Below are 27476 nucleotides of genomic sequence, written 5' to 3' on the forward strand. Positions count from 1 at the left end.
ATGTGTCTAAGGACACATCCTGCTGGCAAGTGTCCCTGTCCCAGGCCAGAGGAGTTTGCATTTTGAGTGCAGGAGCTCAGAGTAAGTCACACTCTGACCTTCTGACCTTAGGCTCCAAGAGGGGTCAGATTGCTGCCCTTGCTCTGGGTGGCTCGGGTGCAGCCACCCTCCACTAGTGGGGCTTCTGTTCGGGCAGGCTGGGAGCCCCTGGCTGCCTTGCTCTTGTTCCGTGGGGCCTGTGGTGGCTTGACCTGGTGCAATTTTCTCATCTCTCAGCAGCTCCACATTACACGGTGGCCTTTTAGAGAAGCAATCTGTGAGAGGCTGGGAACCACCTCTAAAGAAGAGGGAGAAGGATTTGCCAGAGCTTGGGCGTTATCGAGTGTTGCAAGGCATGCTTGGCCCTTGCTAATTTTGACCTGCTTAATGAACATGTTAATTGAATTAGAGTAATTACATCCCTGAGGTGGTTTCTTAATGATCTCCTAGCTTGTCCTTATAGGCCATTTGAGCCATGATTCCCAGAGTTTTGTATTTCACAGATCAGTGAAAAAAATTGGAAACCTATGAGATAGGGAGAGGAGGCAGGCATGGCACTGCTTCTTGGCCGGGTAGGACCATAAACATGAAAAGTCACCTCAAAAGATTTGAGTACTTGACGTTAGAAGGCCTTCTCAAGAGAGAGCAATTGACCACCTGGCACTCACATTTCCGGGCACCCCAGTCAGACATCACCGTGGACTGGCACATCCTGGAAACTGAAATCTCTTTTCCAGAACTGAGTTCAAACTCAGAGTTCAGTGCCCACCGGGTATTGAACCCAGCGGGAACCTTCAGAGCACAGAAGCAGCTCGTGTTCCACAGTGTGACTCTTTCAGGAAACAAGATTTATTTTTGACTTTAAATTAAATTATTTTGGGGGGTAACATTGGTTTACAGCACTGTATGATTTAGGGGTACAGGCACCTTTCAGGCGTGTGTTGCCATACCACACCCACCAGCAGAGCACCCATTGTCTTTCCCTGGACTGTTGGGCCCCTCCTACCTTGCTCCCACACCCTATTTCCCCCTCTGGTAGTCACAGTTCTGTAGTCAGATTTCCAGGGTTTGTTTCGGTTTGGTGTCACCTGTTCCTTTGTTTTTTTGTAGTCTATACACATGTGAACTTATCCAGCCTGGGGGGGTGGGAGAGAGGTCAGTGAGAAGCTGTGGAAGCTGAGTGTTGAGGTGTGTTTTCAGACACCCACTGACATCTCATTGTATCTGCTTGCAAAGCAGCCAGGCCAGGAGAGGTCTCTGTACCACCCCTGTCCTGCCCACACCCACCCTCCAGGCGGACCCATGGGGGCCCAGCATGGGTCTCTGAAGAGCTTCTGTGAGCCCCTTTCTTCCCCTGGCTGTTTGGCTGGAAGCACCCAGCTCTTTGTCCCTGTCTTTCAGTTTTTCTGATCAATGGGCAGAAGTCCTCCTCTTTCCTAGCTCTGAGAATGTCCTCTGGCACTTCTTCCGAGAGTGAGTTGGCCAGGGGTGCCTGGGTCTTTGACCCGGCCTCCTTGCCAAGCTGCGAGGGGATCATCACCCCATCTTCTGTGACTGCGCAACCCATGCCTGGGTCGGCTTCACCAGCTGCAGACACTGCAAACCATGATAAAGACGGGGCCTTTCTGTTCTCTTGCAGGGCGAGTTTTTCTCAGCATTCAAGCAGGCCTCCCGGAGGGAAGACGACATAGCCAAGGTGACCTGCGGCATGAGGGTCCTTTTCCAGCCAGGAAGCACAAAGGTCAAGGAGCTGGCCCTGTGCTACGGCGGGATGGCCGACAGGACCATCGCGGCCTGTAAGACCACGGAGAAGCAGCTGTCCAAGTGAGAGCAAGAACAGCATTCAGAGGCTGTGGCTGCTGCTCCTGCCATGACCACTTCACTGTTGCTGCTACTGCTAGTACCTCTGTTGCTGCTCTCTCTGCTCTCTGCTGCTGTTGCTGCTCCTTGTCCTTCTCCTCTTGCTACCAGGAGGCTTACTACCAGTAGTATTATAGCTGCTGTACTATTACTAGCTACTACTTTTACTACTGCTATTGCTACTACTACCCCAGATACAACCACTATTACAATACTATTTCTGTGACTGCTGCTGCTTCTGCAGTTACTACTGCACTCATTACTATGCTGCTGTCTTTACTGCTCCTGCTGCTATTGCTATGGCTACTATCACTGCTGCAATTTCTGCCTGAATGATGAGTATTACTGCTGGGCTACTGCTGCTGTTACAATTGCTACCTGTTGTCTCTACTCCTACTACAACTGGATGCTATTGGTGTTACTTGTAGGGTTATTATTGTGGCTACTCTTCCTGCTACTGCTATTAGTGCTATTACTACTGCAAATACTATTACTAGTACTGCTATTAACACTATAACTACTGCTACTGCTGCCACTATTGCTATTAATAGTAGTATCACTGCTGCTATTACTTTTACTACTATTGGTGCTTTTACTACTACTAACACAACTGCTTCTACTGATACTGCTATTATTACTTTGGCTTTTAGTGCTATATTACTGTTGCTTCTATTATTACTGCTTCTGCCACAGCTAATATTCTGCTAGCATTGCTGCTACAATTATTACTATTGCTAGGAGTACTTTTGCTACTGCTATTGTTGTGGTTACTATAGTTCCTACTATTACTATACATCCCACATTATTATGGCCACTGTAAAGCAGCAGTGGTAACAGGCAGTTCACAGGCACTATCCTTCTTAATCTTCGCAATAACTGCATAGGATAGAAAAGTTTAACTTTGAGGTTTGGCTCTTTGGTTCCAATTCCTGGCTCTAATGCTAATCAAATGGGTAACATAGGTCATATTATTGAATCTTTGTGCCTCAGTTTTTTCATCAGTAAAATGAATATAAAAATTTCCCTACTGCACTTCTAATTTCATATTAAAAATGTTGATTCACATAAAGCACTTAGGACATTGCTTAGCTCATTACAAGGACTCAGTAGATTGAATGCATTATCTTTGTGGTCTGTCTTACTGTTTCTACTTCTAAACATTTGGCTTAGGGAGGCCAGGTAACTTGCCAAGCTTCTCAAGGAGGTAAGTCACATAATTATAAGTATCTAAGCCAAATTTTGACTTGAGGTTCACATGACTCTGAGGCCCCGAACATGACCCCGCATGCAAGCAGTCCTGAGGGCTGTGGGGTGCTCTCCAGTGACCTGCTCTCTGCTCTCTGGCAGGTTCTGGAATGAGCAGTTGCTAGAGGACGTGTGTGCAGGCCTGGCGGAGGAGCTGTATCTGTCCCCCGACGCCCCTGGTGGCATGGTGAACTTCCGGCGCACTCTCACTGTTAGCTTCTTCTTCAAGTTCTACCTGACGGTGCTTCAGAAGCTGGGCAAACAGGATGCTGATGATGTGAGTGTGGGGGTCTGGGCAAGGAACATTCTTCACAGCACTCTTGTTTGGGAATTTGGGAGAGTGCTATGGACGAGGAGGTAAACATGCTCTTCTCCCCTGGACATCTAAAGATAGAGGAGCAGGGATCAGAGGGAGCCCAGGGAGCCACCCAGAAATGGGAGTCAAACTGTGAAGCAGAGCCTTGGACTTGGAGTCAGGGAAGTGGGTTCTTTGTCATTGCCTCACATGGACACTTGAATAGGTCATGACTCTAAGTCTCAGTTATAAGATCTACAAAATGGGGTGGCATCAGTGTGGGAAGGAGGGAAGCTGTTGGGGTGCTGGAGGAATATAAACCACTCAGGTGCAGGCTGCAGTGGAGGTGGGATGGGAGCTGAGGCCATTAGGTACAGTGAGCTCTCAGAGCCACACTGGGTTGTTGAGATGGATACAGCCAGTACTAGAAGGAGAATAAGATGAAGAGGAGAGAGACACAGATGGTGCTTTCATCACTTGGGAAAAATCAAGGATAGGATTAAGGATAGAAATAGTCCTAATCCCCTCTGTTATCTTGCCTCTGCAGAAGTGTGGTAAACTGGACCCCACCTTTGCCAGCGCTACTTTACTCTTTCAGAAAGACCCTCCGACCAATGTCCAGCTTTTTCAAGTGAGTACAGTGAGTGTGTGGCTAATGTCAGGGGAGCTTGCAGGCCACATCAGAGGGTGCTGACCTCTGCTGAATGACTAATCCCAACTATATGTAGATGGCTACAGCTCCTTACCATTATGCGTGAATATTCAGGAAGAAAATGACACTATATTAATGTCAATGAAGTTATTTTCCCCTTGCCACCTAAATTTCTATCTTGGGATTACTCTCTATCTGCCCTTTAATGAAATTCCCCCTCCCCGTTTTGTCTTTTCTGTCTCTGCTGTGGGGCTAATGTATAAAACCAAGGGTTCTCTTGGGCTTAAAAAAACAAAACAAAACAATAATTTTCTATCAATATCAATACTAAAGAGTCAGCTTTTCCTATAAACATATAAGGTTTTGTGGGCCGTATAGTCTCTGTTGCAACTCCTCAGCTCTGTCATTATAGACAAAAGCATCCAGAGATGGTACATGAGTGAATGTGTGTCGCTGTGTTCCAACAAAACTTTATTTATAAAAACAGGAAGCAGGCCAGATTTGGCCCTTGTGCCACAGTGTGGACCCCTACCCCAGACTGTTATGGTCCAGGAGTGTTAAGGTCCAAGGCATAAACTCTGGGTCCTGCCTGCCGGTCTTGAATCCAAACTATTTTATTACTGTGTAACCTTGGACGATTTCCTTACCCATGATTTCCTTACCCACGATTTCCTTACCCACGATTTCCTTACCCTCTTACAATTTCCTTGCCTCTTGGACAAGTTGATAACACTCACCTACATGTGGATAATGGTGGCCCCTGTTTCATAAGATCCTTTGAGAATTAAGTGTGTTTATAAAATATTTTAGATAGGTCCTGGCATATAGAAAACATTCAATAAATAAAAAGAACAATATAAAGGACAAAATAAAAATCATCTAAATCCTACCTCCAAGAGAAAAATTATTATATTTTTGCTTTTTTTTCCTTATGCATCTATGGGTGTGTATATATTTCTAATATTTCTGCTTTTTCCTGTGGAATCTGAATCATTACACACAGAGACACACACAGACACATATAATGTTTTATGTCCTGTTTTTCCTTCTAATTTCAATTCTTCAAAAGTGTGTTTTCATAGTTGCATGGTATTCCATGATGTGAGCAGTCTGTTTACCTGCTCCCCAGGGAATGGACATTCCGTTTCCTCTCTTTGCGCTTCTGTTCCTGTGCACAGTGACACATGACCACCCTTCAGTCATTTCTTATGGAACTTTCTGTTTCTGTCACCCCTGCTCCCCTCACACCCATTCCTGCTCTGTTCTTGCTCCTCATGTTTGCACTGTCAGCGGGCAGAAACTCTCCGTGCTTTTCCTGGGCCTAGGGGAACTGTGTCCTTGGCAACTCAGCCTGACTGGCCACTGTGTTGTTCCAGGAAGTGCCCAAGGGTCAGTCTAAGGAAGATATGGTGGGCCGGCCCCTGCCCCACCTGGCTGCCAACCTGCAGGCAACTGGGGAGGCTGTGTACTGTGATGACATTCCTTGCTATGAAAATGAGCTGTCCCTCCGGATGGTCACCAGCACCCGGGCTCATGCCAAGATCAAGTGAGTGTAGAAATGCTCTTGGGGGAGGAGGGTATAGGGAGCACCCTGAAAGACACTGGAGACATGCAGATAGTGGGCTCATCCCATGCCTCTCAGTCTAGAGGGACAGGTGGGGGTTCACCCTAAAACCATTGTGATTCTGTCTGGGTGTTAACTGAGATGTGGGTTTTAGCTGTAGTTCTCCAGAATGGACACTGTTCACCATGATTGGATGCCCTTGGATTTGGAGACCAGAGCAGGGCCTAATACAAGGTCCATGAGCCTGGCCTGTTCATCTTGTATCCTCAGCAACACTGAGCCCATAGCCTTCATATAGTGAGCACTTAACTGTTTGTAGGACAGGATAGGATAGGACAGAATGTAGATAAGAGAGGGATGAGAGTAGAAGAAAAACTGTGAAAATGAGGACAGGGTTGTTCAATCTGGTGACTTGGCATGTCTTCTGCTCTAGCTTTCTGGCCTGGCCCCTCACCCCCTCCTTCTTGCAGGTCTATAGATTTGTCAGAAGCTAAGAAGGTGCCAGGATTTGAGTGCTTTCTCTCTGCTGATGATATTCCTGGGAGTAGAAAAACTGGAATTTGTGGTGATGAATCAGTCTTTGAGAAGGATGAGGTATGTCTTGAATTTTCTTTATATGAAGTTATTCAGTGGTCGGAAAAGTCATGACACATTTTTTTTTTCTGTTTTCTATGCAAAAATGCGTCGTGACTTTTCCAACCACCCAATTGTAGCGTGAGACTTTTAAGTTTTGATTTCTGTTTGTTCCTCCAAATCCCTAATCTTGAACAATTGTGCATTTTCACATACTGTGGCCATAGTGCCATTGGCCAGGATTTAGTGCAATCAGTATAGGTATATATTTGCCTGGTAGCACTTTTAATTTTAACTTAATGTTTACTTGTTTATTTAATTGATGACTGTTGTTTGGTCCTAGTAAAAAGTGACTGCAGGCCAAATGACATTAAAACAAGACTGGAGATTATATTTGAACTAATAATTGTGTTAAGGGTAAAAGATTAAGATCCTTTATTAAAAGGAAATAAAAATACATTCACAACCTAATGAGAAAAGAAGTCACAATACTACTAGTCTGTGCATTGATAATTCACTTACATGGAGTTTCTTCTATTGATTTCAACTGTATATAGAGTTCAGCCAAAATTACAAAGTTTCTAAACATTCAATACAGCTGCTATAAAAATCCATATTCTTACTGGATATTTCTTAGACAGTAATTTATATAATTTTAATACAAGTCCAGTGTTCCAAAATAGAGGTGAGTAGGAGTTTCTGAAGGGCAAATTCACTTTATTACTGATGTAAAAGTGATGGAGAGAATAAAAATTATAACCACGAGACACAAATACTCCACAAGAAAGAGTATTTGGTAGAACAAAATGCTCACAGACTTTTAGAGCTCCCAGAAGCATTGTTAGAATTGTGGTTAGAGAGACTCAGCCAGGTTCATCAACCACTACGTGAACTAATTAAGTCAATAATTTGATTGGATCCTCAAGAGATAATTATCAGAGATAGAACTGTTAAGTATTGCTTCCTATTGTCAGAAACCTCATATTCCAAATTGATAAGTAAGACTTTTCATTTGAGGCAGGACAGGGTGGGGGTGGGGAGATGCTGGGAAAAAAATATCCCTGGAGAAAATCCATTAAGCTTTTATTAGAATTGAATTATTAAATAAAAATGAGACAATCATCATTATTGCTATAGATCTAACAACCACAAAAACACTGGTTCATGAGCAAGGCTCAGAAGTAGCATTTGGAAGCTATTTTTGGGCATCCAATGAAATATAAGACATATTGCCATCTTTGAGAAGCTTCAGGTATACTTCGGAAAAGAGAAGATAGGACAGTGAGGTGGTGGAAAGTAAATAAAAATGGCTATTAGAGTCTCAGACTGTAGTCATGATCTAGGAATTAGCCAATTGTGACCTTGCTGTCTGGGTCTCCATCTCTTCATATGAAGGACGGGTGTTGGAGCAGATCCGAGTGACAGATGTTGTTCAAGGTGCCAAAACTCCCATTCTGCTGTTCATGGCAGACATCACTAATCAATCACCACAGTGTATCCTGGGCATTTTCTCAACAGGCTGCCATTAAATCATCAGCATTGGCTCCTGAGATGAAACAAGTTTGTGATCTCCAAGTTATACTCCATTTCTGCTGATTCTAAATACTTATGAAGAAGTACATAATCCAAAATAGTAGGATAAGGAAATGCAAAGACCCCAGGGCTCTCCTAAAATGTGCCTTAATGGGAAATAATTGGGACAGGACTTCCTTTGCCTGTTTTGAACAACAAAATAACCTGCTTCATGAGGAACATGTTATGTGCTTTAACAGTTTGGCTCTGTTCCTAGGTGACTTGTGTGGGGCACATCATTGGTGCTGTGGTTGCTGACACCCCAGAACATGCACAGAGAGCTGCTCTAGGGGTAAAAATCACCTATGAAGATCTCCCAGCTATCATCACAATGGAGGTAATTGAGAATGGGCTGAGAGAGGGGTGAGCTCTCTGTCCCTGAAGCCAACTTTATGTGAGATTAGAACAGCAGGTGGGATTTGACCAGATAGATGTTTAAATCTCCAGATAGATGTGTGGTCCTATGAAATCTCCCCCATCGTGATCCTGGATTCAGACCTCTGACAGCCAGATTGAATTTTGCCTCCCATTTTTTCAGTTCCATTTGGTTCCTGGAGGACTTTGCTTTTCTTCAAATCCAGGGTTGTCCACCTATATCTGCGGAAATGGAGGAATAGGACACTCTGGCTACATATGAGCTTCCTTTAAGTCTAAGCTTAAAGAGATGCATGTGCAAAGAGGCAACAATTCCAAGAGCTTCTCTTCCCCCCCATTGGAAATCACCTTCCCCTGCCTCCTGCCAAAGCCAAGTCATTGAAGCTTCTTTTTGACCCTCAGGATGCTATAAAAAACAACTCCTTCTATGGATCCGAGCTGAAGATTGAAAAAGGGGACCTCAAGAAGGGATTTTCAGAAGCAGATAACATTGTTTCAGGTACAGCTGCACCATGCTGCAGTGCGCATGGGGTGGCCCTGGTTTGTGAATGAAATTCAAGAGCCATATCTTGAGTCCCGGGCAGGAAAATGATTTCCTGACAGAGGATAACAGAATAATACATGGCTGACTGGGAAAGAACTTCATGCATTTCAGTCTCTACTCACCGTCTCTAGGCTATAAATACCTAAGTAATTCTAGGGAGAAGATAGTTTGTTGGATTTGGGAGACTCTAGGGAAGATAATGGCCACAGTCAGTGGGCCTTGGGTCTGCTGGCCTCTAATCATACAAACTCCTGGCTTCCCCATAGGTCTCAGTCCTCACTTGTCCTCAGCTAGTGCTCTGTCCCCTCCTCCCTTCTCTGCTCCCCATCTCAGTGTGAAAATAGGTGCATAGCTCTCACCCCAGGATGAAGATTTTGTACATCACTAAGTTACTAAGTCCCTCCAACAGGCCTGGTAGCTTCTGGAAGATTCTCTTGTTTTCAGCTTGCAAATCACATCTGCTAATTCCTTCTTACTTTTTCCAACATTTTACAATGATAGTTTGAAAATCTTTGATTTCTACTGGTTGCAGTGCAAAGAGAACTTCATACCTGATGCAGTCAGTGTTGTTCTGGTTTCTTTATTGGGGTAGTAGGAGTGGTGGTTCAGATAGCTAAGAATGAGAGTCACTTCTTAGCCCACTTGGAGAACCACTGGGTTCCTTGACAGCAGTGGTTTCTATGCAGGGCATGGGCTACTATACTCTCTCCTTAAAGCCACCTTGACCTCTCTGAGCAGGGGATCACTGTGGGGGTCTTACCACTTTCCCAGGTGAGCTGTACATCGGTGGCCAAGAACACTTCTACCTGGAGACTCACTGCAGCATTGCCGTCCCAAAAAGAGAGTCAGGGGAGATGGAACTCTTTGTGTCTACACAGAACCCCACAAAGACCCAGGCAAGTGTCCTGTGGAGCACGAGGAAGGTCATGGCAAGACAGGAATGGTGGTGTGGGAAATGGGAAGAGGGAGATCTGGGCTTATCCAGAGGTGATCTGAGGGTTGTAGTCCTGGAGTCAGACCCTCTTAGCCCCCGTGTCCTATCTATAAGCTCGTACCTGGTGAGGTGGTGGTAATGAGCTGAGTGTTGACACTTGGTCAGAGCCAAGTGAGTGCTAGCTTCCTTCAGTCTGGTGCTCTATGGCCTTGATCAAATCATACCTGGCTTCAGTGTCCTCACCTGTAAATTGAAGGGGTTGGACTAATCGATTGTCACAGGGACCACTAAATTATCTCTAGCAGCTCGAAGATTCCCCATTTCTCTACTGTCTGTAATGGGAGAGTGGTTGCTAACGTTTATGGCAGTTGGCCCCACTCACATGACCTTCCAGCTCCTGGCCAGATGAAATGAGTTTTGGCTCTGAAATTGTGCTGTGACCTGCTGCTTGTCCCTCTGGTTAAAAACAGTGTCTAAATTCAACCTGCATTGACTGGTGAGCGCTAGCTCCAGGACCACTACCCAGGGCTGGATGGGGGTGTGTGTGTATTCTCAAATCAGGGCATTTCAGAATTCACAGCTGCACTTAGGCTGTGTGTGTTGGGCAGGCTCCAAGTCAGGCCCGAAGAGGGCCCAGATGACTCATTCAGTGCAAGTTTTTTTTTTTCTTTTGCCCACAGACGTTTGTTGCAAACCTGTTAGGGGTTCCAGAAAATCGGATTGTGGTGCGAGTAAAGAGAATGGGAGGAGGCTTTGGAGGGAAGGAGTCCCGGAGCACGCTGGTGTCCACAGCTGTGGCCCTGGCTGCACACAAGTGAGTCCTCCCAGTGGGCTGTGGGAAGAATAGGTGGTCTCTGCCAAGGAGGCCTTCTCGATTCCCCGCTTTGGGAAGTAGATTCCTGTTGCTTTGAATTTTCTCTGGCCTCTGATTTTAGATCTCTTTGGCATGGGGGTAAGGGTAACATCACCTGGTTCTTTGTGCTCTCATGTTTGTGTCAATGTTTTATCTCCCCTACCCGACACTGAGGCCCCTAAAGGCAAGGCCACACCTCACAGGTGGACCCACTAGACAGTGGAGCAGGGCAGGTTGGGGCTGCTCGGTGTGTGGGTGGAGAAGGAGGTGTCCTTGCAGCTTTCATTCCTGAGCCTGACAGAGCTGGGATGCTCTCTAAACTCCCAGCTTTCTTACCTCTGTGTCTCCCTCAGGACTGGCCGCCCCGTGCGCTGCATGCTGGACCGTGATGAGGACATGCTGATAACTGGCGGCAGGCATCCCTTCTTGGCCAGATACAAGGTTCTAGATATCAGGGGACTGTGCAGGGCGGGCATCTCACTGAGGAAACCTGGGACAAAGATCCAGATGTCCTGACTTTTCCCAAGACTACCTGCAGAAATTCAAATGGGCCAACAGCAAAACAGAAGGGGCAGCTGGCAGGCCGCCTCCCGAGTGATGTCACAGAATGATGGCCACGCCTTGTCTGATTTGACTGTGGTCATGATCTCATCCTTGTCTAATCCGGCTCAGAAACATTATTTGTCAGCAGATCTGGGGCCAATTCAGCCTATAGGATGGCTCCTGTTACTGTGTTCACAGCCTGACGTAAACATCAGAAGAATTGCTTAATAAAACTTCCCAGAGCCTGGACAGGCATGAATTGTTAGGACAGGCACCAGCTCTGCCAGACGATCTCCCTGTGGGACAATCCCTTTTCTGGGCATCTTGGGATAACCGCTTCCTGTTCGGATTGTGTGTCCATTTCCTGTCTCCCTGGCTGCTTTGGCACATCTCCCCTTTGACCTCTCCTGACTGTGTTTCATGCTTGACCTCCCAAAGGGATTGTATGTCTCTCATTCCCAAATCCTTGTGGGCTCCAAGAAAGTAACTTGGTCTTTTCAGGTCCCAGTTTCCTTACTTGTAATTGGCCTGTAAGGGTTTGTTTTGATGATTACATAAGGTTTAGGATGCTGAAGCCCCTCATGTGGGTGCAGAATGTAACTGTATTATTTGCTGATCAAAAAATCTGTGAGGAGAGTCTCCGATACTCTCCCTGTTTCTCTTCCCAGCTCTCTTCTCCTGGCCTCTCTTGACCAATGTTCTCCTTTCTCCTGCTGGTGAAGGTGGAAGCTGGGAGCAGGTGTAAGGAAGGGGTTCTGTGGGGAGGTTGAGAAGCCAAGGGCTGTCACTGGGGAGATGTTAGCTCTTCTCTTTCTTACCATCTTGGTCCTGAGATCCCTTGGTCCTGTGATCCCTTGGTCCTGTGATCCCTTGGTCCTGTGATCCCTTGGTCCTGAGATCCCTTGGTCCTGTGATCCCTTTTCTTCATTGCCTGTTCTTGATCTTTCCATTTCCTCCAGGTAGAAAATGGAAGGGGAGAGTTAGAGCTAGTCAGAGAAAGAGGGCTGCTGAGAAATCTCTCTTTTTTTTTCTATCAGGTTGGCTTCATGAAGACGGGGAAGGTTGTGGCCTTGGAGGTGGAACACTACAGCAATGCCGGGAACACCATAGATCTGTCCCAGAGTGTAAGCCGGACCTGCCCGCTACATCCCAGGGGTGGCTGGGAGGTCACAGGCATGCCCCTCTGCCATCCACACACGCAAGCACAGGCGTCCACAGCTCTTGTCAATTGCCTCCTAAGTGGCTTGTACCTTCAGGTTCTCCACCCTGGGTTAATCTCCAAAGCCCAGAGATCATTATATTACTTCTGATTAGAAATGCATCCTTTTTGCTTGAGATATTTTGGCAAGCAAGCAAAATAAAATTTAGTTTTGCACAGCAAGTAAAAATTTAGTTACCCAGCTTTATGCAGGGTTTGGAGGTATGGAGTGTGTGTCATGTAAATGTGTGCGTGTGCGTGTGGGAGTGTGATGATATGTGGTGGGAAAACTCGGAAAGAACACATACTCGGCAGGGATTGCATGGGATTAAAGGCGCACCACTGTCATTTTCTACATTACACACTTCTGCGATGTTGACTTTTAAATAAGTTTACTCTTTAAAACAATTTCACTGATGTATAGTTTACAGATCAAAGTCCATCTACTTGAAGTATATCATTTTATGTTTTTCACTGAACTTCAAGTGTCATGCCACTGTGATCACGATCCAATGTTTTAACATTTCCATCACCCCAAATTATCTGGAAGGCTGGGTGTGTAGTAAGGAGACCATTATGATAGGTCAGGGAGGAATTGTTTTGACCTGAGGAAGAGCAGTTGTCAGTGGACTGGGAAAGCTGGAGGGTGGGGTGGAGAGGGTAGCCCCTGAAATCCATTTTTGGAGACACCCATGAAATCAATACTTTCCTCTCCCACTTTGATTTCCTATGTTTCAGATCATGGAACGTGCTCTGTTCCACATGGACAACTGCTATAAAATCCCCAACATCCGGGGCACTGGGCGGCTGTGCAAGACCAACCTGCCTTCCAACACTGCCTTCCGGGGCTTTGGGGGCCCCCAGGGGATGCTCATCGCTGAGTATTGGATGTCTGAAGTCGCAGAGACCTGTGGGCTGCCTGCAGAGGAAGTAAGCTGGCACAAGTCAGAGCGGCTCAGCCCACTTGGAGGGGCCAGGGGGCTTGTATCTTGGGTATCTCCCTGGGGCAAAAGCCGAGGACAGGCAAGTCCTGTTGGGGGGCTGAAAGCTTAACTTTAGTTTATGCCTCTCATACCCCTTGTCTCTCGTCACCTGCAACGCCTCAGTGTCTCTCTTCTTGGGAAGGTGCGGAGGAAGAACATGTACAAAGAAGGGGACGTGACTCACTTCAACCAGAAGCTTGAGGGGTTCAACTTGCTCAGGTGCTGGGATGAATGCCTGGCGAATTCTCAGTATCAGGCTCGGAGGAGCGAGGTGGAGAAGTTCAACAAGTAAGTGCCCAAGGATGGCGTTCTGATAGCGCCTTGCTTTTCATAATCTACAGTCTTATTGCTCAACTCAAAAGACAAAGCTAATCATTTAAAGCATAACCTATGAGGCTGCTGAATTTGCCAAACCATCAGCAGCCACCATCTCTTTAAGAGATGACATGATCTTTAGTTGGGCGTCTGGGGGGCCTACAGCCTGTACTCTGCATCAGAGCCCGACAGCAAGGTTCATCTTCACACATTTGTCTGTCTTCTGGGCACTTCATGTTCTGGAGAACAGCTGCCAGGACTAAGAGTACATGGGATGAGCCTACCTCTGCCTGTCTAAGGTGACCTTGGCAGTACCTCTATCCTTGGGCCTCAGTGTCATCATCTGCAAAGCAGGGATAATTCTGTGGTTCTGTCTTCTCAGAGCTGCTCAGATAACCAAATAGGATGCCCAGGGTGTTGTCATTCTCCCTGGGTGAATGACCACCACTCCTCCCTGGGATGTCCCCAGTGCAATGTCACCTGGGCACGCCAACCCAGAATTCAGTGGAATCCAAATTTCATTCAGGGAAGGAGAGACAGATGTTCAAGTGCAGCCTCTCAGGGTTGGGCCCTGTTCCAGCTGCACTGGATGACCCAGAACCCAAATTCTCCCCTTTCTCATTTTGCTTACACAACGGGACACAACTCAGTTATGACAACTATATGGGAAGCTGCCAGGATGCCTTATTCTGAGTTTATAAAGATACTGGCTGGAAATATGTCTAAGCTGTCCTAAATATGGCCAAAAAGCTCCTATAAGAATGTTCCTTTTCCTCCAGGGAGAATTGTTGGAAAAAGAGAGGATTGAGCATAATTCCTACCAAGTTTGGAATAAGCTTCACAGTTCCTTTTATGAATCAGGTAATTGCTTTGTATAATTTTGTCCACTTCTGCTGGAATGACATCCATTTTTCCCCTCTGTTTGCCACAAGGGTGAACTGCTGGTCACTGGTAACAGAGCTGGCTGGAGGAGCTCTTTGCCGTTTCAATGAAGTTGATCTTGCATGTTCCTATTTGTCCAAATGTTACGGGATGGACATGGAGGTCTAGGATCACCTGCTGGTTCTTACCCTCCTGGTTGTAGAACCAGGGGCAGGTTCTCTGCTGTAGCGGAGTAGAAGACAAAGATATTTGACCTACCTTCCTTTGAGGATGGGAGAGAGAAAAAAATTTGGCAAACTATTGAAGTTTTATATAATTAAATCTTGAGATTTATACTGCTTTAATTTTTGTCTAGGATTTCTATCCCAAATGTTGTTGCTGTTTTTCTTTTTCCTGGGCTCTGGTGCTCAAGTCTTGAACTGAATCGGAATTTATCAAATTTTGTATCTGCTAACCTCTTCCCTTAGGCCGGAGCCCTGATCCATGTGTACACAGATGGCTCTGTGCTGCTGACCCACGGGGGCACTGAGATGGGCCAGGGCCTCCACACCAAGATGATCCAGGTGAGCAGCCAGAGACAAGGTGTCTCTCTCCAGCCCCACAGTGTCTGCAGGAGGGAAGAAGATATGAGAAACTGAGTGGCGGGACATTCCAGAAGCAGAAGCATATCTAGCCTTCAGCCATGGCTCTGTGCCATGGTGCACTCACACGTCACCTTGGGCAAATCTTTCCCACCCCTCCTTGGCCTCAGTTTCCTTATCTGTGCAAAGGGGTTGGTCAGGTGGTCATTGAGGTCACTTCGTTCCCCCCACACAGTGGGGGTAGCATGATCAAGCTGGACAGAGTCAGCATGCCTGCTTGGCCTATGGGACTGGCCAAAGTGGATTCTTTACAAATTCAGAGTTAGCTTTAAAAGGCACTTTTGTCATCACTGGCAGTGTGAATTTCTTATCCAACCAAACTATTCCAAAGTGCTGCTTCAAATTCAGACATCCAGTCTCAATAGGATTATAGTTTACAAAATTGTTTTCTTATAACAGTAAACAGTGAACCTGAATCCTATCTTGGGGAGAAGGCAGCTGAACCCCTTGCCAATTGCTGTCCTCGAGGGTGATGTTGTCTCTTTCCTCAGGTGGCTAGCAAAGCTCTGCACATCCCCACTTCTGATATTTTCATCAGTGAGACAAGCACTAACACCGTGCCCAACACCTCTCCCACAGCTGCCTCCGTCAGCGCGGACATCAACGGCCAGGCTGTCTATGTAAGGAGACTTGGGAGGTGGGGCCAGAGGTCCCTGGGTGGGAGCTAGAATGTCTCCTTACAGGAACCATTTGATGATAGCCTTGTCTTCAGCTGCATTACCCAGGGGAATCCTGTTTCTCCAAATGCAAAGCCAAAAAAGAGGCCTAAGAATAGTCACTTCCGTCAAGGCCAGGAGGACGAGAGCAGGAAGGGACAAGTGCTGGAGGCACACAGGGCATTCTGGGAAGACATCCTCCCTTGTGTTTCACTGGTCACAGGACAGTGGACTAGAACTGGCCATGAGACAATGGAACTGAGTCTGGAATCTGATTATGGGGTCACATGCTTCTCCTCCCATGTTGGGCTGTAATCACAAGTTTAATGGGAGAAGCCACCTCCTTGGGCGACCCTCAGACATATCACCCTTGTTAGCCCAAGCACGGGCTAGGAAGTGCTCTCCAAGCAAAGGCCAGAGCTGGTCTCTTTGGCCAGGTCCAGTGGCTTCCAACCTAGACTGTCATTCCTGAGAGGGTGGCCAGCCTGGAGTGGCACCTGAGCACAGCACCAGTGGAGCTGGCCTTGCTGAGTCTCTCGGGGTTTTACCTGGAGGAGCTGCAGAGGATTGATGTGTCTGGTGTGTGTGGGATGTCTTCTTTAGGAAGCTTGTCAGACGATCCTGAAAAGACTGGAACCCTTCAAGAAAAAGAATCCTAGTGGCTCCTGGAAAGACTGGGTAAGTCTGAGTGGATCCAAGTTGCTTTTGTAAATGAGAGGGAAATGAAGAGCAGGGCCTCTGCCTGTATTCTGAGTCAGAGCGAACTTTTTCTCAGCTATAAAAGCCAGAGAAAGAGACAGAACTAAGGTGGAATCATACAGCCACCTCAGCTGCTCTCTGCCTGTCACAGCTGAGAAAAAGTTTTAAGGAGTTTTCAAATTCATTTTGAGGAAACTTTTCTTTTTCATTTTTTAAAAAATTTATTTATTTATGCATATAAGAGCTGGGGTGCAGGCCAGAGACGCGGGGGTTGAGTGAGACAGAGACAGAGTGGGGAACAAAACTGGCAGATCTACTGAAATACACTGCTGAGGGGAGCAGTGGGTGAGTCAGGAGAGGTCTGCTGCGCCATGTGGGTAGCTCCCTGGCCAGGGATCGAACTCATGCTGCAGTGGCTGCAGATAGCTTCATAGTGCTGTGTCTTAACCCCTTGCGCCACCAGGGAGGTCCCCATTTTGAGGAAATTTTTTGTTCCAGGATCTTGACAGTCTTGTGGGAATTGGGGAGTTGACTGCTCTGAGCCTGAGAAGATGGGGTGACTGTTGCATATGCTTCACTGCAAAGTCTTGGCTCACTGGGGCCACACACCTCGCTGATCCCAGTCTTCTTTAACCTCCTCCTCTTCCAGCTGTCTCTCCCCTTAACTGGATCTGGAGTCTGGGTCCTCCGAGATTCCATCTGTGAGGAGGGAAGGAAAATATAACCCAAGAGTTCATGTTACTCCTGTGATTTTTAGGGGTGACAGAGCAAACACTCATAACAAGAATAAACCCAGTTCTCTGTTTCTGGAGCAGAGGCCAGTATATCAGAAACCCTCAGAGCTCAGTCTGTGGCAGCCCTTCTTCACCACCCCTGGTATTGGAATGGGACAAATAGGTGCAATAGGAACACATAAAATCTAACTTCATGCAGTATAGTCTCCCCCCATAGAGGAGTCACAGAAAACAGGTAATTCTTCTCTGACCACTTATTTTTCAAAGCTTCACATGACCTCTCCTTCCCTTCCCATGCTCAGATACCACACACGAACACCAAGTGAATGCAGGTGGATTCAGGTCATTTGGATTTTAACATGGGTTTGCCTGGCAAGGTTCATGTTTTCAACAACAGCTTTTATAATCTGTTGACCTGAGCTCTGACCACATGGTCTGGCATTTGAAAAACTCCAATGAAGGTCATTATTAAAGGGTGTGATCAGGAGATGACAGGCAGCAAATCTCTTGGGTGTCTGTACTGTAGTGAAAAACAAATCATTACAACTCTACCACCGTATACATTTATATACATGTATGTATATATGTGTATATACTATAGACACATATGTATATACTATACTGTGTGTATACTATACTATATAGACTATATACATGTATGTATGTATGTATTTATTTGTTTTGTAAAGATTCATTTATTTATTTATACAAGCACTGGGTACAGTCAGAAGCGCGGGAGGGTGAGAGAATTCACCAGAGCCAGAGCGGGGAGCAGAACAGGAGACTGATGGAATACACTGGTGAGGGGAGCAGTGGGTGGCAGGAGAGGTCTGTGCACCATGTGGGACCCTCCTGGCGGCCGGGGATCGAACCGGCGCAGCAGAGGCTGTGGGCAGCTTTGCAACCCAGCGCTCAACTGCTGCGCCACCAGGGAGGCCCTATACATGTATTTATGATAAGGATCCTAGAGAAAATCTTTCTCTAAACCTTAGTTTTTTCATCTGCAGGGTGCTAATAGTACTGATAGTATAAGGTTGTATTGACTCTTTAGTGAGATAATGTATGCTAAGTACTCGGTGCCATCTAGCACACGATAAAGGGGTAGCTGATGATGATTATTATGCTAATCACATCAACAACAAATTAAATCTTAGTGTTGGGCTAGTGCTGGGCATACCAAAAACGTATCCTGTAGTTAAGGAGATAAGATAGACGGCTTGATGGGTGGATGGTTTTGTTAATAGGAACATTTAAATAAAGCACAAAGTTAACATGTTAAGTCTCAGATGCGCACTCTGGAGGGCAGCTGGCCAGGGTGGAGAGTGATCACAGAGGACAGGCGGCTGCAGAGATGAGCTTGAGGGGTCACTGGGAGGAGCCAGCCCAGTGAGGGCACAGAGGCATGGGGCCGTGGGGCGGCAACACTCGGATTGGCCTGAGCGGCATTGATGTATGACATTCCAGGGCAGGGCGGCGTGGTGTGTTAAGAGGACCACACACAGGATAGGAGGATGAGATGAGGCTCAGAGACCAGCTAGGGGGCCGTCACACTCCAGGTTTTGGAGATGAGGACGTGGTGCAGGGGGTGAGGGTGTGAGGAGAGGTGTGCACCTGAGTCCCTAGTAGGGAGAGTGAACTGACTTCCTGATGAGGAGGACTCGGTGCCTCCCGATGAGGAGGACAGGGTCCTGAAAGCTTGGAGCCGGGTCAGAGTTTCTGGAAACCATGTTCACGCCTTCCTGGTGACCCTTTCTTCTCCTCAGGTCATAGCTGCCTACATGAATGCGGTGAGCTTGTCTGCTACTGGCTTTTACAAGTAAGTATGGAGCCCATCTCCTATGTCTCACGGTGCTGTCATCCTGACCCCCCAGCGTCCTCCACACTTAGTTCTGTAGCCTGGGATCAGGAGAGAGCAATTTCACCACAATCCTTCTTTCGTCATAGGACTTACACTAATTTGAAATGAAAGACGTCTTAAAATTTGGGATCACTAGACTCGGTGCCAAGGAGGCGAAAGCATGAGCTGCCCTGTCAGAAGACCCGTGTGCTAGTTCTGCTTGCACAGGGGACTGTTTCACGTGGGGACATCTGAGCTTCTCTCTGACCCTGCAGCCTCATTTATGACACATGGCGGCAAATCCCTGCCATTTATCCCCCAGCGTGCCCCTGTGGGCACCAGGGGCCCGAGTTCTGAGTTATGGTTTTGGGTCACTTCGTACTGACAGGAGATTTCTCTACAGAGGTTTTCCTTCCAAAGAGTGAGAGGAGGGTCAAGATGGAGCATGTGATCTTGTCAAAAAATGCAGAATTCAGAGGAATTTAGAGTGAGATTTAGAAAAGAGCACCTATTTTCCACAACTTGCAAATTTGGTAGCTGCAGGAAGCTGTAAAAAGATACCATCATCTTTGCTGTCAGCTAGGATGCTTTAGCTTGCTCAGGGAAATTTAACAAATACCTTTTTTTCACAGGCAGTGGATTGGGAAAATAACACAATATTCATCTTAATAAGCCCATGTGAGGAAAATACATGGACATAAAGACTGTTTGCCAGTCTCCCTGCAACACTTGACCTACACAAACACAGGCTAGTGCAGATTTTCTCATAAGTTCCTATCTCATTTTTTTTTGGAGTTGATAAAACTGGGGTTACATAAAGAACCCGGCTGAAGATGGTGAAGTCAAAGGCCAGAGGAGATGGTGATTTCTTCTGGGAGAGACCTTTTCTCTCAGGATTATATTGATTTTTTTTCAGTGCAGATTCTGGTCATATCAGCTCACGCTCTTTCTGTGTAACATGTAGAATAACATAGATACAGAGTATAATAAGCTCTGGGTGGGTGCATACACACACACACACACACACACACACACACACACACACACTCATGCAAAATTAGATTGTATAAGATACTCGGTATTGAAAAAGAAAAAAATGAACAAGGAAGCATCTGCTTCTACTTTCCTCAAAGCATTTCTGAAGGGCAGTGATGAGGACCGATACAGGCAGGGGGCAGCTTGGAGACCCACCAGGCTGGCATGAGATACTGATCTTGTTAACTTTCACCTTGGGAAAGAAGAGCTTTCTGTGAGCAGGTAAACTTGTGCGACCTTCCTGGGAGCCAGCACAGGTGAAGACTTCCGGTCTAAAGTCCTTGAATTCTGATTCAGTAGTGACGTGGAGTGCGGCTTTCATATACCTTGGGAGCCCAGGAAAATAAGTCACCTCTGTGCCATGTAGGCCTAGCTTGCTGCCACTAAGCACGACTCGGCTTACAGAAGGACTCGCAGCAGGACCACTGGCGGCTAGACGACAAGGGGTGACGTGTGGCCGACACCTGGGTTTCTTTAACAGGTTCAAAATATTCGAAACACATGGAAAACAACTGAGTGAAAAAAAGAAAATCTTTAGTATGTTTAGATTCTGTGGAACAAGCTGTGCGTGTGTGCAAGGGGAGTATTCATGGGCATGTTCTCCTTTTGCTCCAGAACACCCAACCTTGGCTACAGCTTTGAAACCAACACAGGGAATCCCTTCCACTACTTCAGCTATGGGGTGGCTTGTTCCGAGGTGGAAATTGACTGCTTAACAGGAGATCATAAGGTAAGAAGTTTGTAAAATTCAGTGGTAGGAGGAGGGGGAGAGAAAAGAGAAGTAACTGAATTATAATACCAGTAGTTTTTAGAGGCAGACCTTCTAGTGGGCAAAATAATGCCTTACATTTGGGCTCAGCAAATTTCCTAGAAAGGACCAGAGAACAGGTATTTTAGGCTTCTGAGGCCACAAAGACTCTGCCTCAACTACTCAGCTCTATCACTGTAGCACAAAAATAGCCAAAGACTGTAGGATAGAAGTGAGCAAAAGTGAGTGTGACTGTGTTCCAGTAAAACACTGTTTATTTATGCACACTGAAAGCAAATTTCATTAATTTTCACTGGTTACAACATATTCTTTTTATTTTTTTCCAGTTATTTAAAAGGTAAAAGTCATTATTAACTGCAGGTCCTACAAAAACAGGGGGTGGGTTGGGCTCAGCCCAGGCAGAGAGGTGCCCCTTCTTTACACTATCTTTTTTTTTAAGATTTATTTATGCATACAAGAACTGGGGTATAAGCCAGAGGGGTGTGTGTGGGGGTGGTGGTGAGAGCATTCACCAGAGAGTGGGGAGTCGAACAGGCAGATCTACTGAAATACACTGCTGAGGGGAGCAGTGGACAAGACAGGAGAGGACTGCTGAGCCATGTGGGTTAGCTCCCTAGCCAGCTGGGGATCGAACTCATGCTGCAGTGGCTGGTGATAGCTTGATAGTGCTGTCTCTAATCTCTGTGCCACCAGGGAGGCCCTGCACTATCTTTTTAGACTGAGGTTTGAATCTGCCCTTGCTACTCACATGGGGTGGGGGGCTATTTCCAATGACGGGGAGCTCTGCTGCTCCCTACCCCTTCCCAGCTACTAAGATGGCAGACTCCAGTAGTGACGGTGGTGGGGACTTGGAGGGAGCGTGCATGAGCCTGCCTGAATGGCTCTGGCTGCTCCACAGTGAAGTACTGTTTGGGTTGGCATAAAGTAGTCGAAGAGTCACCAAGACCCGGCTGCCATTCTACCCACCCCTTTCTTCACAAACTCTCTTGTGTTGTCCACTTCAGAACCTCCGCACAGACATCGTCATGGACGTTGGGACCAGTCTGAACCCTGCCATCGATATTGGACAGGTGAGGCTCATGGGCATCCAGAGTGGTGATGGACTAGTGCCCCGTCCCTCCCTGAGGGCCACCAGCCACAGCTTCTGGCCCCATGTCACTGTTAAGCAGACCTGACTGTGGTACCAAGTGAGTGTCCCTTGGAAGGGGACTTAGACAGACGAGAACCCATCCTGCTCGCCAGGGAAAAGACCAGCCAGTGCGGGCTAACGTGGAAGGGCATGCATACAGACCTCCAGGACACGATGATGAGCTCAGCATGAGAGGGAGCAGAGTGGGGAACAGAGACTGAATTTGGGGTGTATGGCCAGACAGGGGCGTCTGAAGTCAGAGGTTTTCTCACTAGTCCTCTTCTACCCGGGTCAGCCTTTGTGCTCTAGGAAGTAAATCTGCCCAACCTGGGGTGGTGAAGGGCAGTGGGGGGAAGACATGGGTGTGAGCAGGAGGAGTAAAGGGCTGGGCCAAAGAAAGTCATTTGGAAACTAGGAGATTGTTAGGCAGAGCAGGTGGAACAGGAGGAGACGGAGGGAGGAACTGAGGACTCCATGGAGGCTGAGCATCCGCTGGAAGGTGACCATTCTGTGGACAACAGCCCTTTGTCGCTCTGTCCTTTGGTTCATTCAGCCACCATTTGGGGGAAGGGCTGCAATGGGCAGGTGCGGAGCTACACCTGCGACACAGGGACGCCTGGGCACTGGCCTCCCCTCTGAGTGTGCTTGTTGCCCTGTGGCCCACATATCATGGGTGGACCAGCAGGCATGGCATGGCAGGTGTGGACCAGCAGGCATCTCTGAAGGAGATCTGTGATCTCTTCCACCCAGACGGCAGGCGGGTTGGGGGTTCAAGGACTGGAATCTACTATCTTCAAAGTTCTTCCTTTTTTGTGGGGCTGCTCAGAAGTGCAGTCCTGGTCAGCACCCAGGTGGAACCCCCATGTCTCTTAGCCCTTAGCTTGCTTCTCACCTGGGGGGGACTCCGTTTCTCCAGGGGCAATGTGGAGGGACACTCCACCTACCCTGCAGCAGGTTTTAATGGGGAATTACATTCCTGCACTTGGCCCTTCTGGAATGGCTCACCAGGCCTGAAGCTGCCTTCCCTGTTTACGCCTTTGTTTTGCTGCCTTCAATGCCTGGAGAGAGACCAGATGGGTTATTGGCCAGGCAGGGGTCAGAGATGCGGTGGAGACGTCCAGGTAGGGGTTGGTGCCCGTTGTGGGAAGCAGTGCCTGTCTGTGGTGGAGGAGGGCAGGGTAACCATGGTCTCCATCCACCCTGCAGGTGGAAGGGGCATTTGTCCAGGGCCTTGGCCTCTTCACCCTGGAGGAGCTGCACTACTCCCCTGAGGGGAGCCTGCTCACCCGTGGCCCTGGCACCTACAAGATTCCTGCATTTGGCAGCATCCCCACTGAGTTCCGGGTGTCCCTGCTCCGGGATTGCCCCAACAAGAAGGCCATCTATGCATCCAAGGTACCACTGCCCTGGGCCCAAACTGCCTTCTGGTCTGCTCCGTGGGAGGCTGTGGAGGGTGAAGGGGGCTCCATCCACCAGTCATGTGGGTTCTGGGGGCCTGTCTGGAAGAAAAGAGAGGGCTCAATGTGGGCCTAGGGGAACATGGTAGGCAGCCTGCCCGGGAACCAGGTGGGTTCAGGACACCAGCGTTTCCATGTGGCTGAAAGGCTCTCCTTTGGGTGCTCTCAGAGGGATTTCTTAACTCAGTCCTGCGGGGCAGACCCTGACCTCTGCTGTGTCTCAGGCGACCTCCCTGACGCTTGGTCCCAGGTGTGCTTTCAGCACAGCACCCTGTCACCCTCACTGCGGTTCACCTTCTTCACTGCCACCACCTTAAGACTTGCTCAGCCTACCTGAAGGATTATATTTGTGTTCCATTTCCTCCCTGTCCCCAATACGTATGAAAACAAGGGTTGAACGTGAACGAAGCGGGTTGCTAGAGGGAAGACAAGTAGTCACTTGTAGTCTGCGCAACACACACATCCGCTCATCTCATGGTGACTGTGCTGTGGGATCTTTGCCACTGGCTTCCACACTTCAGCTTGCTGGGTGTCACCAGGGCTCAGACACAAATACAGCTCAGGGGCCCCACCTTAGAAATGAGGATTCAGTAGATCTGGGGTCGGGCCTTGCAACATGCATTTTTCACAAGTGTCCATAGTGCTCCTGATACAGGAGGCCTCTGATTTACACTCTGGGGGACAAACCTGCCTGTGCTAGAAAGTGTTTCAGTTCCTGCCTGTCATCACGTCTCTGTTCCAGCAGATGCTGTGAGCTTAAGTGCGGTGCCTAGAATGTTGGGAGGGTTGCAGGTAGCTTATTCCCCCAGCCTTATAACTGTGAGGGAAGTGACATGACAGACTCATGTCAGACTTGTTTGTCTGTAAAATATAGTCATTCAGTGTAACTTCTAACCCAAAATTCTATTTGCATGGTGTCATCAGAGAAAATGACAGAGAGTTAAAGGACATATACAAAGGAGGTGGAGACATTGGCTGGGTCATTTTGATTGCCTCTCTGCCTGGTTTGGTGCCCTACCAGCACTGGTGGAGTTGCTGGAATCACCAGCCCTCCCGGGCGCTCCGCCTGATGCCCTGTCCTGTGCTCTGTCCTTTCAGGCTGTTGGGGAGCCGCCCCTTTTCCTGGCCTCCTCCATCTTCTTTGCCATCCAAGATGCTATCCGTGCAGCTCGATCTCAGCACAAAGATTGTAATACCAAGAAATCTTTCCGGCTAGACAGCCCTGCCACCCCGGAGAAGATCCGCAATGCCTGCGGGGACAAGTTCACCACCTTGGTATGAGCCTCTGTGCACCCACTCAGTCAGGGGCAGCGCCCTGGCCAGAGAACTGCAGGGGCAGGTTCTGCAGGGAGGAAAGTGGACTTGGGCTGAAGCAATCTCCCTCCGCTCCTCCCCCACGTTTCTATGCAGCGAAGCACTTCTTCAAACTTGAATAACAAGAGACACCTTAAAGCTGCAGCTGGTCGCTGGGCCTCCGCAGGGGAAAAGTGCTTTTGCATGTGGTTTTCCCCACAGATTTCATTACTTGCCACAAAGATAAGGGTGATGGGTAAAACCCCCAAAGTGCCTAGCCTTTAGAGCCCATTGCTGGCATTTTCGAGACCCTTGTTTGTTAAACACGCTGCGAGAGTTACTTTGCAAAGGGGATAAAAGGGCTGAGTGAACTAGCTGGCTCATTTTTGTTCTGTGATTACTATGGGCCATGCTGGGGCTGAGGACAAGTAGGGGCCCTGGGTCCTTCTAGGAAGCCAGCTGATTGTGTTATATGTGGTGAATGGGACTACCTTGGAGCTGTATGTAGCAAAATGGAATTCCTTTCGGCAGCCACTGTGAGAAGGGGCTGGCAAGGGATGGTCATGCTGAGACAGGCCTTCCATGTTGGACCCGAGAACCAGCCAGCGCTGCACACACACTCAGCTCTGCCATTGCCTTTGCAAGGCAGCCTCTGTTGAGTTGGCAGAACCAGTTCTTCCTGAGACCTAGCTGCATTTCCTCCTGCGTATCTGATAGAAAATGTGATAGGCCTTTGGGTTTAGAGGTGAAATAGGTACTCATGGGCTCAAAGTGTTTCAGGATTGGGGAGGGTACATAGAGCCCCCAGGACCTCAGTATTGAGGATGAGGCAGTGGTGGGTCCCCAGTCAGGCTAGCCCAAGTCTGCTAGTAGCTTTAGCTATGGGGTGAGAAGCACACAGACCATGTGTGGGGGTCTCAGCCCAGGAGGATGCCCAGAGCCCTGTAGCACCATAGCCCAGAACCTTCCCTGCGTGGCCTTCATGCAGACAGTCCCCCAAAACCCAGTCCCTGACAGGAGAGTTGCTGCCTGGCTCCTATTAAACTTGCACAGATTGCAGAATTCACTCCTTGAAACCATCTGATGCAGAGCTCGATGATTTAACAAGCCCCTCCGAGTCCCCAGACCTAAAGCAAAGATTCTAATCCAAGCCCCATTGCTATGTCACAACATACCAGTGATTTAAAATCCCTGCAGCGGATTAGCATGACAGCTGACTGCATCAAGCAGCAGTGCTTTTGAAGGACTGTGCGTCCCATGTGGGAAGGGGCCATGTCTGGCTGGTCTCCTCTTCTGTCCAGAGCCTGCCGCACAGGAAGTGTGCAACAGGAATAAGCCAATGACTAGGACATGAAGGGGCCCTTCCCTGGGGGCAGCCCCAGTAGCTGCCACCACAGAGTGGTGCTTGGTCTTGGAATGGTGGTTGGCAGTGGTGGGAGGAGGTATGTCAGAGGAGGTGAAAGGGGCATTATATCCCTTGCTCTGGGGAGACCCTGCAGTGAGTTTTCTCTCTTTCCTTCCTAGTGTGATACTCCTGTGCCAGAAAATTGTAAACCTTGGTCTCTGAGGGTCTGAAGAGAAAGCCTCCAACGGAGCCTTCTTGTGTTACCCTGGAGCTTCCTTCCATGGAGCAGGGAGCATGCCCTGCAGAACACGAATCTATAATGTTGAAGGATGAGAATACTATGATTTGTCAAGATGGCAATTGGGAGAACATTGAATGCATTGGGAGATTTTGATCAAAAATGTGATTTGCAAGCATAATGATCAACAAATTCAGAACTTCTAGGCCTAAGTGGCTCATATGCAATAAGGATCATTTCATGTCTGTTTTAATCGTGTATTTGAGATAGATTTAGGAAGTGCTTGTTCTGTGTCCCTACTCTGTGGACAGCCTGCAAACCTTAAGTGTTCATGGTGTCTGTGCTTCCAAGAGGATTCCCACAAACCTCCAGAGCCTTAAACCAAAGTTACTCTCAATCTGTGTGCCTTCCTCCAAGAGCCTTGTCTTCAAACCAATGAGCATATTATCACCTCAGATCCATACACAAAATTTATAGTGAGACAATGGGATGCGATTCAGCCCTCAAACCACCTTTGCATCATTGGAGAGAATGCAGAATGAAACAAATCAAGGTTAATTGGATCCTGTCTTGTGAAGCTGCATAAAATGAGATTATTCTGTAACACCGAAAGCCAACCAACCAAATGATTGAGCAACTGCAATGGGCAAGATTTCTTCCTCTTCCACCTTTGTGCATTAAAAAAAAATTAAAAAAAGTTTAGTTAAGAAACCTTAATTTAAGGGCAGAGTAATTTCCAGCTGGAAATGACGCTAACCCATTCAAGATCAGGCAGGAGATAAATAGGTGCGGAGCCTGGGGTTTCGCCCCTGCTATGTCTCTATCTTGTAACCTTGGGCGGCCACTTTCCTCTTCTGAGCTTCATTTTACTAGAATAATCTTTAAAGTCTTCTCTGGCACTGAAAGTCTATAAATACATGACCTGGAAACTCCAGTTATATAAGGGATCTGCAGCCGTCAGGCTTGGCTCCCGTCTACGCTGTGAGGTCTGAGCTCATGATCTCTGCTTTGATTTCCCCCAATTTCCAGAGGTTGGGGTAGAGAACAGGAGAAAGACAAATGTCCCTTCTCGGTGCTCCCTCTGGTGAGTTTGTCACTGTGTAGTGTTGGGTGGATGATGTAAAATTGTTATGCAATTTCGCTGTATAAATCACCCAGCTATTACTGGACAGGTCCAAGGTTCTGGTCACAAAAGAAGGATAGTGAAACAATGTGG

General features: G+C 47.7%; 1 protein-coding gene and 1 long non-coding RNA gene across 4 annotated transcripts in view; one reads left to right on the forward strand and one right to left on the reverse strand.

Moving 5' to 3' along the window:
* The window catches only part of XDH (xanthine dehydrogenase), a 49736-nt gene extending 23154 nt beyond the window's left edge, over positions 1-26582 (forward strand). For both annotated transcript variants that reach the window (XM_037528268.2, XM_037528269.2), the window contains exons 14-36: positions 1679-1863; positions 3247-3421; positions 3987-4070; positions 5468-5637; positions 6126-6249; positions 8018-8137; positions 8578-8674; positions 9491-9615; positions 10334-10467; positions 10860-10947; positions 12087-12173; positions 12986-13177; positions 13373-13518; positions 14325-14406; positions 14895-14990; positions 15560-15688; positions 16328-16402; positions 18921-18973; positions 20645-20759; positions 21803-21868; positions 23134-23322; positions 24483-24659; positions 26202-26582. In XM_037528268.2, the coding sequence (XP_037384165.1) occupies positions 1679-1863; positions 3247-3421; positions 3987-4070; positions 5468-5637; positions 6126-6249; positions 8018-8137; positions 8578-8674; positions 9491-9615; positions 10334-10467; positions 10860-10947; positions 12087-12173; positions 12986-13177; positions 13373-13518; positions 14325-14406; positions 14895-14990; positions 15560-15688; positions 16328-16402; positions 18921-18973; positions 20645-20759; positions 21803-21868; positions 23134-23322; positions 24483-24659; positions 26202-26252 (2760 nt within the window). In that variant the 3' untranslated portion in view covers positions 26253-26582. The remainder of the gene's footprint in view (positions 1-1678; positions 1864-3246; positions 3422-3986; positions 4071-5467; positions 5638-6125; positions 6250-8017; positions 8138-8577; positions 8675-9490; positions 9616-10333; positions 10468-10859; positions 10948-12086; positions 12174-12985; positions 13178-13372; positions 13519-14324; positions 14407-14894; positions 14991-15559; positions 15689-16327; positions 16403-18920; positions 18974-20644; positions 20760-21802; positions 21869-23133; positions 23323-24482; positions 24660-26201) is intronic.
* On the reverse strand, positions 8270-11072 carry LOC129146843 (uncharacterized). Of its 2 annotated transcripts, XR_008554117.1 has the most exons (4): positions 10843-11072; positions 9775-9896; positions 9480-9624; positions 8270-8397 (listed from the first exon to the last, which is right to left on the reverse strand). It is a non-coding gene; the product is annotated as an uncharacterized LOC129146843 (long non-coding RNA). The 2 variants fall into 2 exon arrangements; XR_008554116.1 differs by having other exon boundaries at positions 9480-9896.
* Positions 26583-27476: the final 894 nt, after the last annotated feature.

Source organism: Talpa occidentalis, unplaced genomic scaffold (assembly GCF_014898055.3).
Source record: "Talpa occidentalis isolate TD23 unplaced genomic scaffold, MPIMG_talOcc4v2.1 talOcc4.5, whole genome shotgun sequence".
Classification (NCBI taxonomy): domain Eukaryota; kingdom Metazoa; phylum Chordata; class Mammalia; order Eulipotyphla; family Talpidae; genus Talpa; species Talpa occidentalis.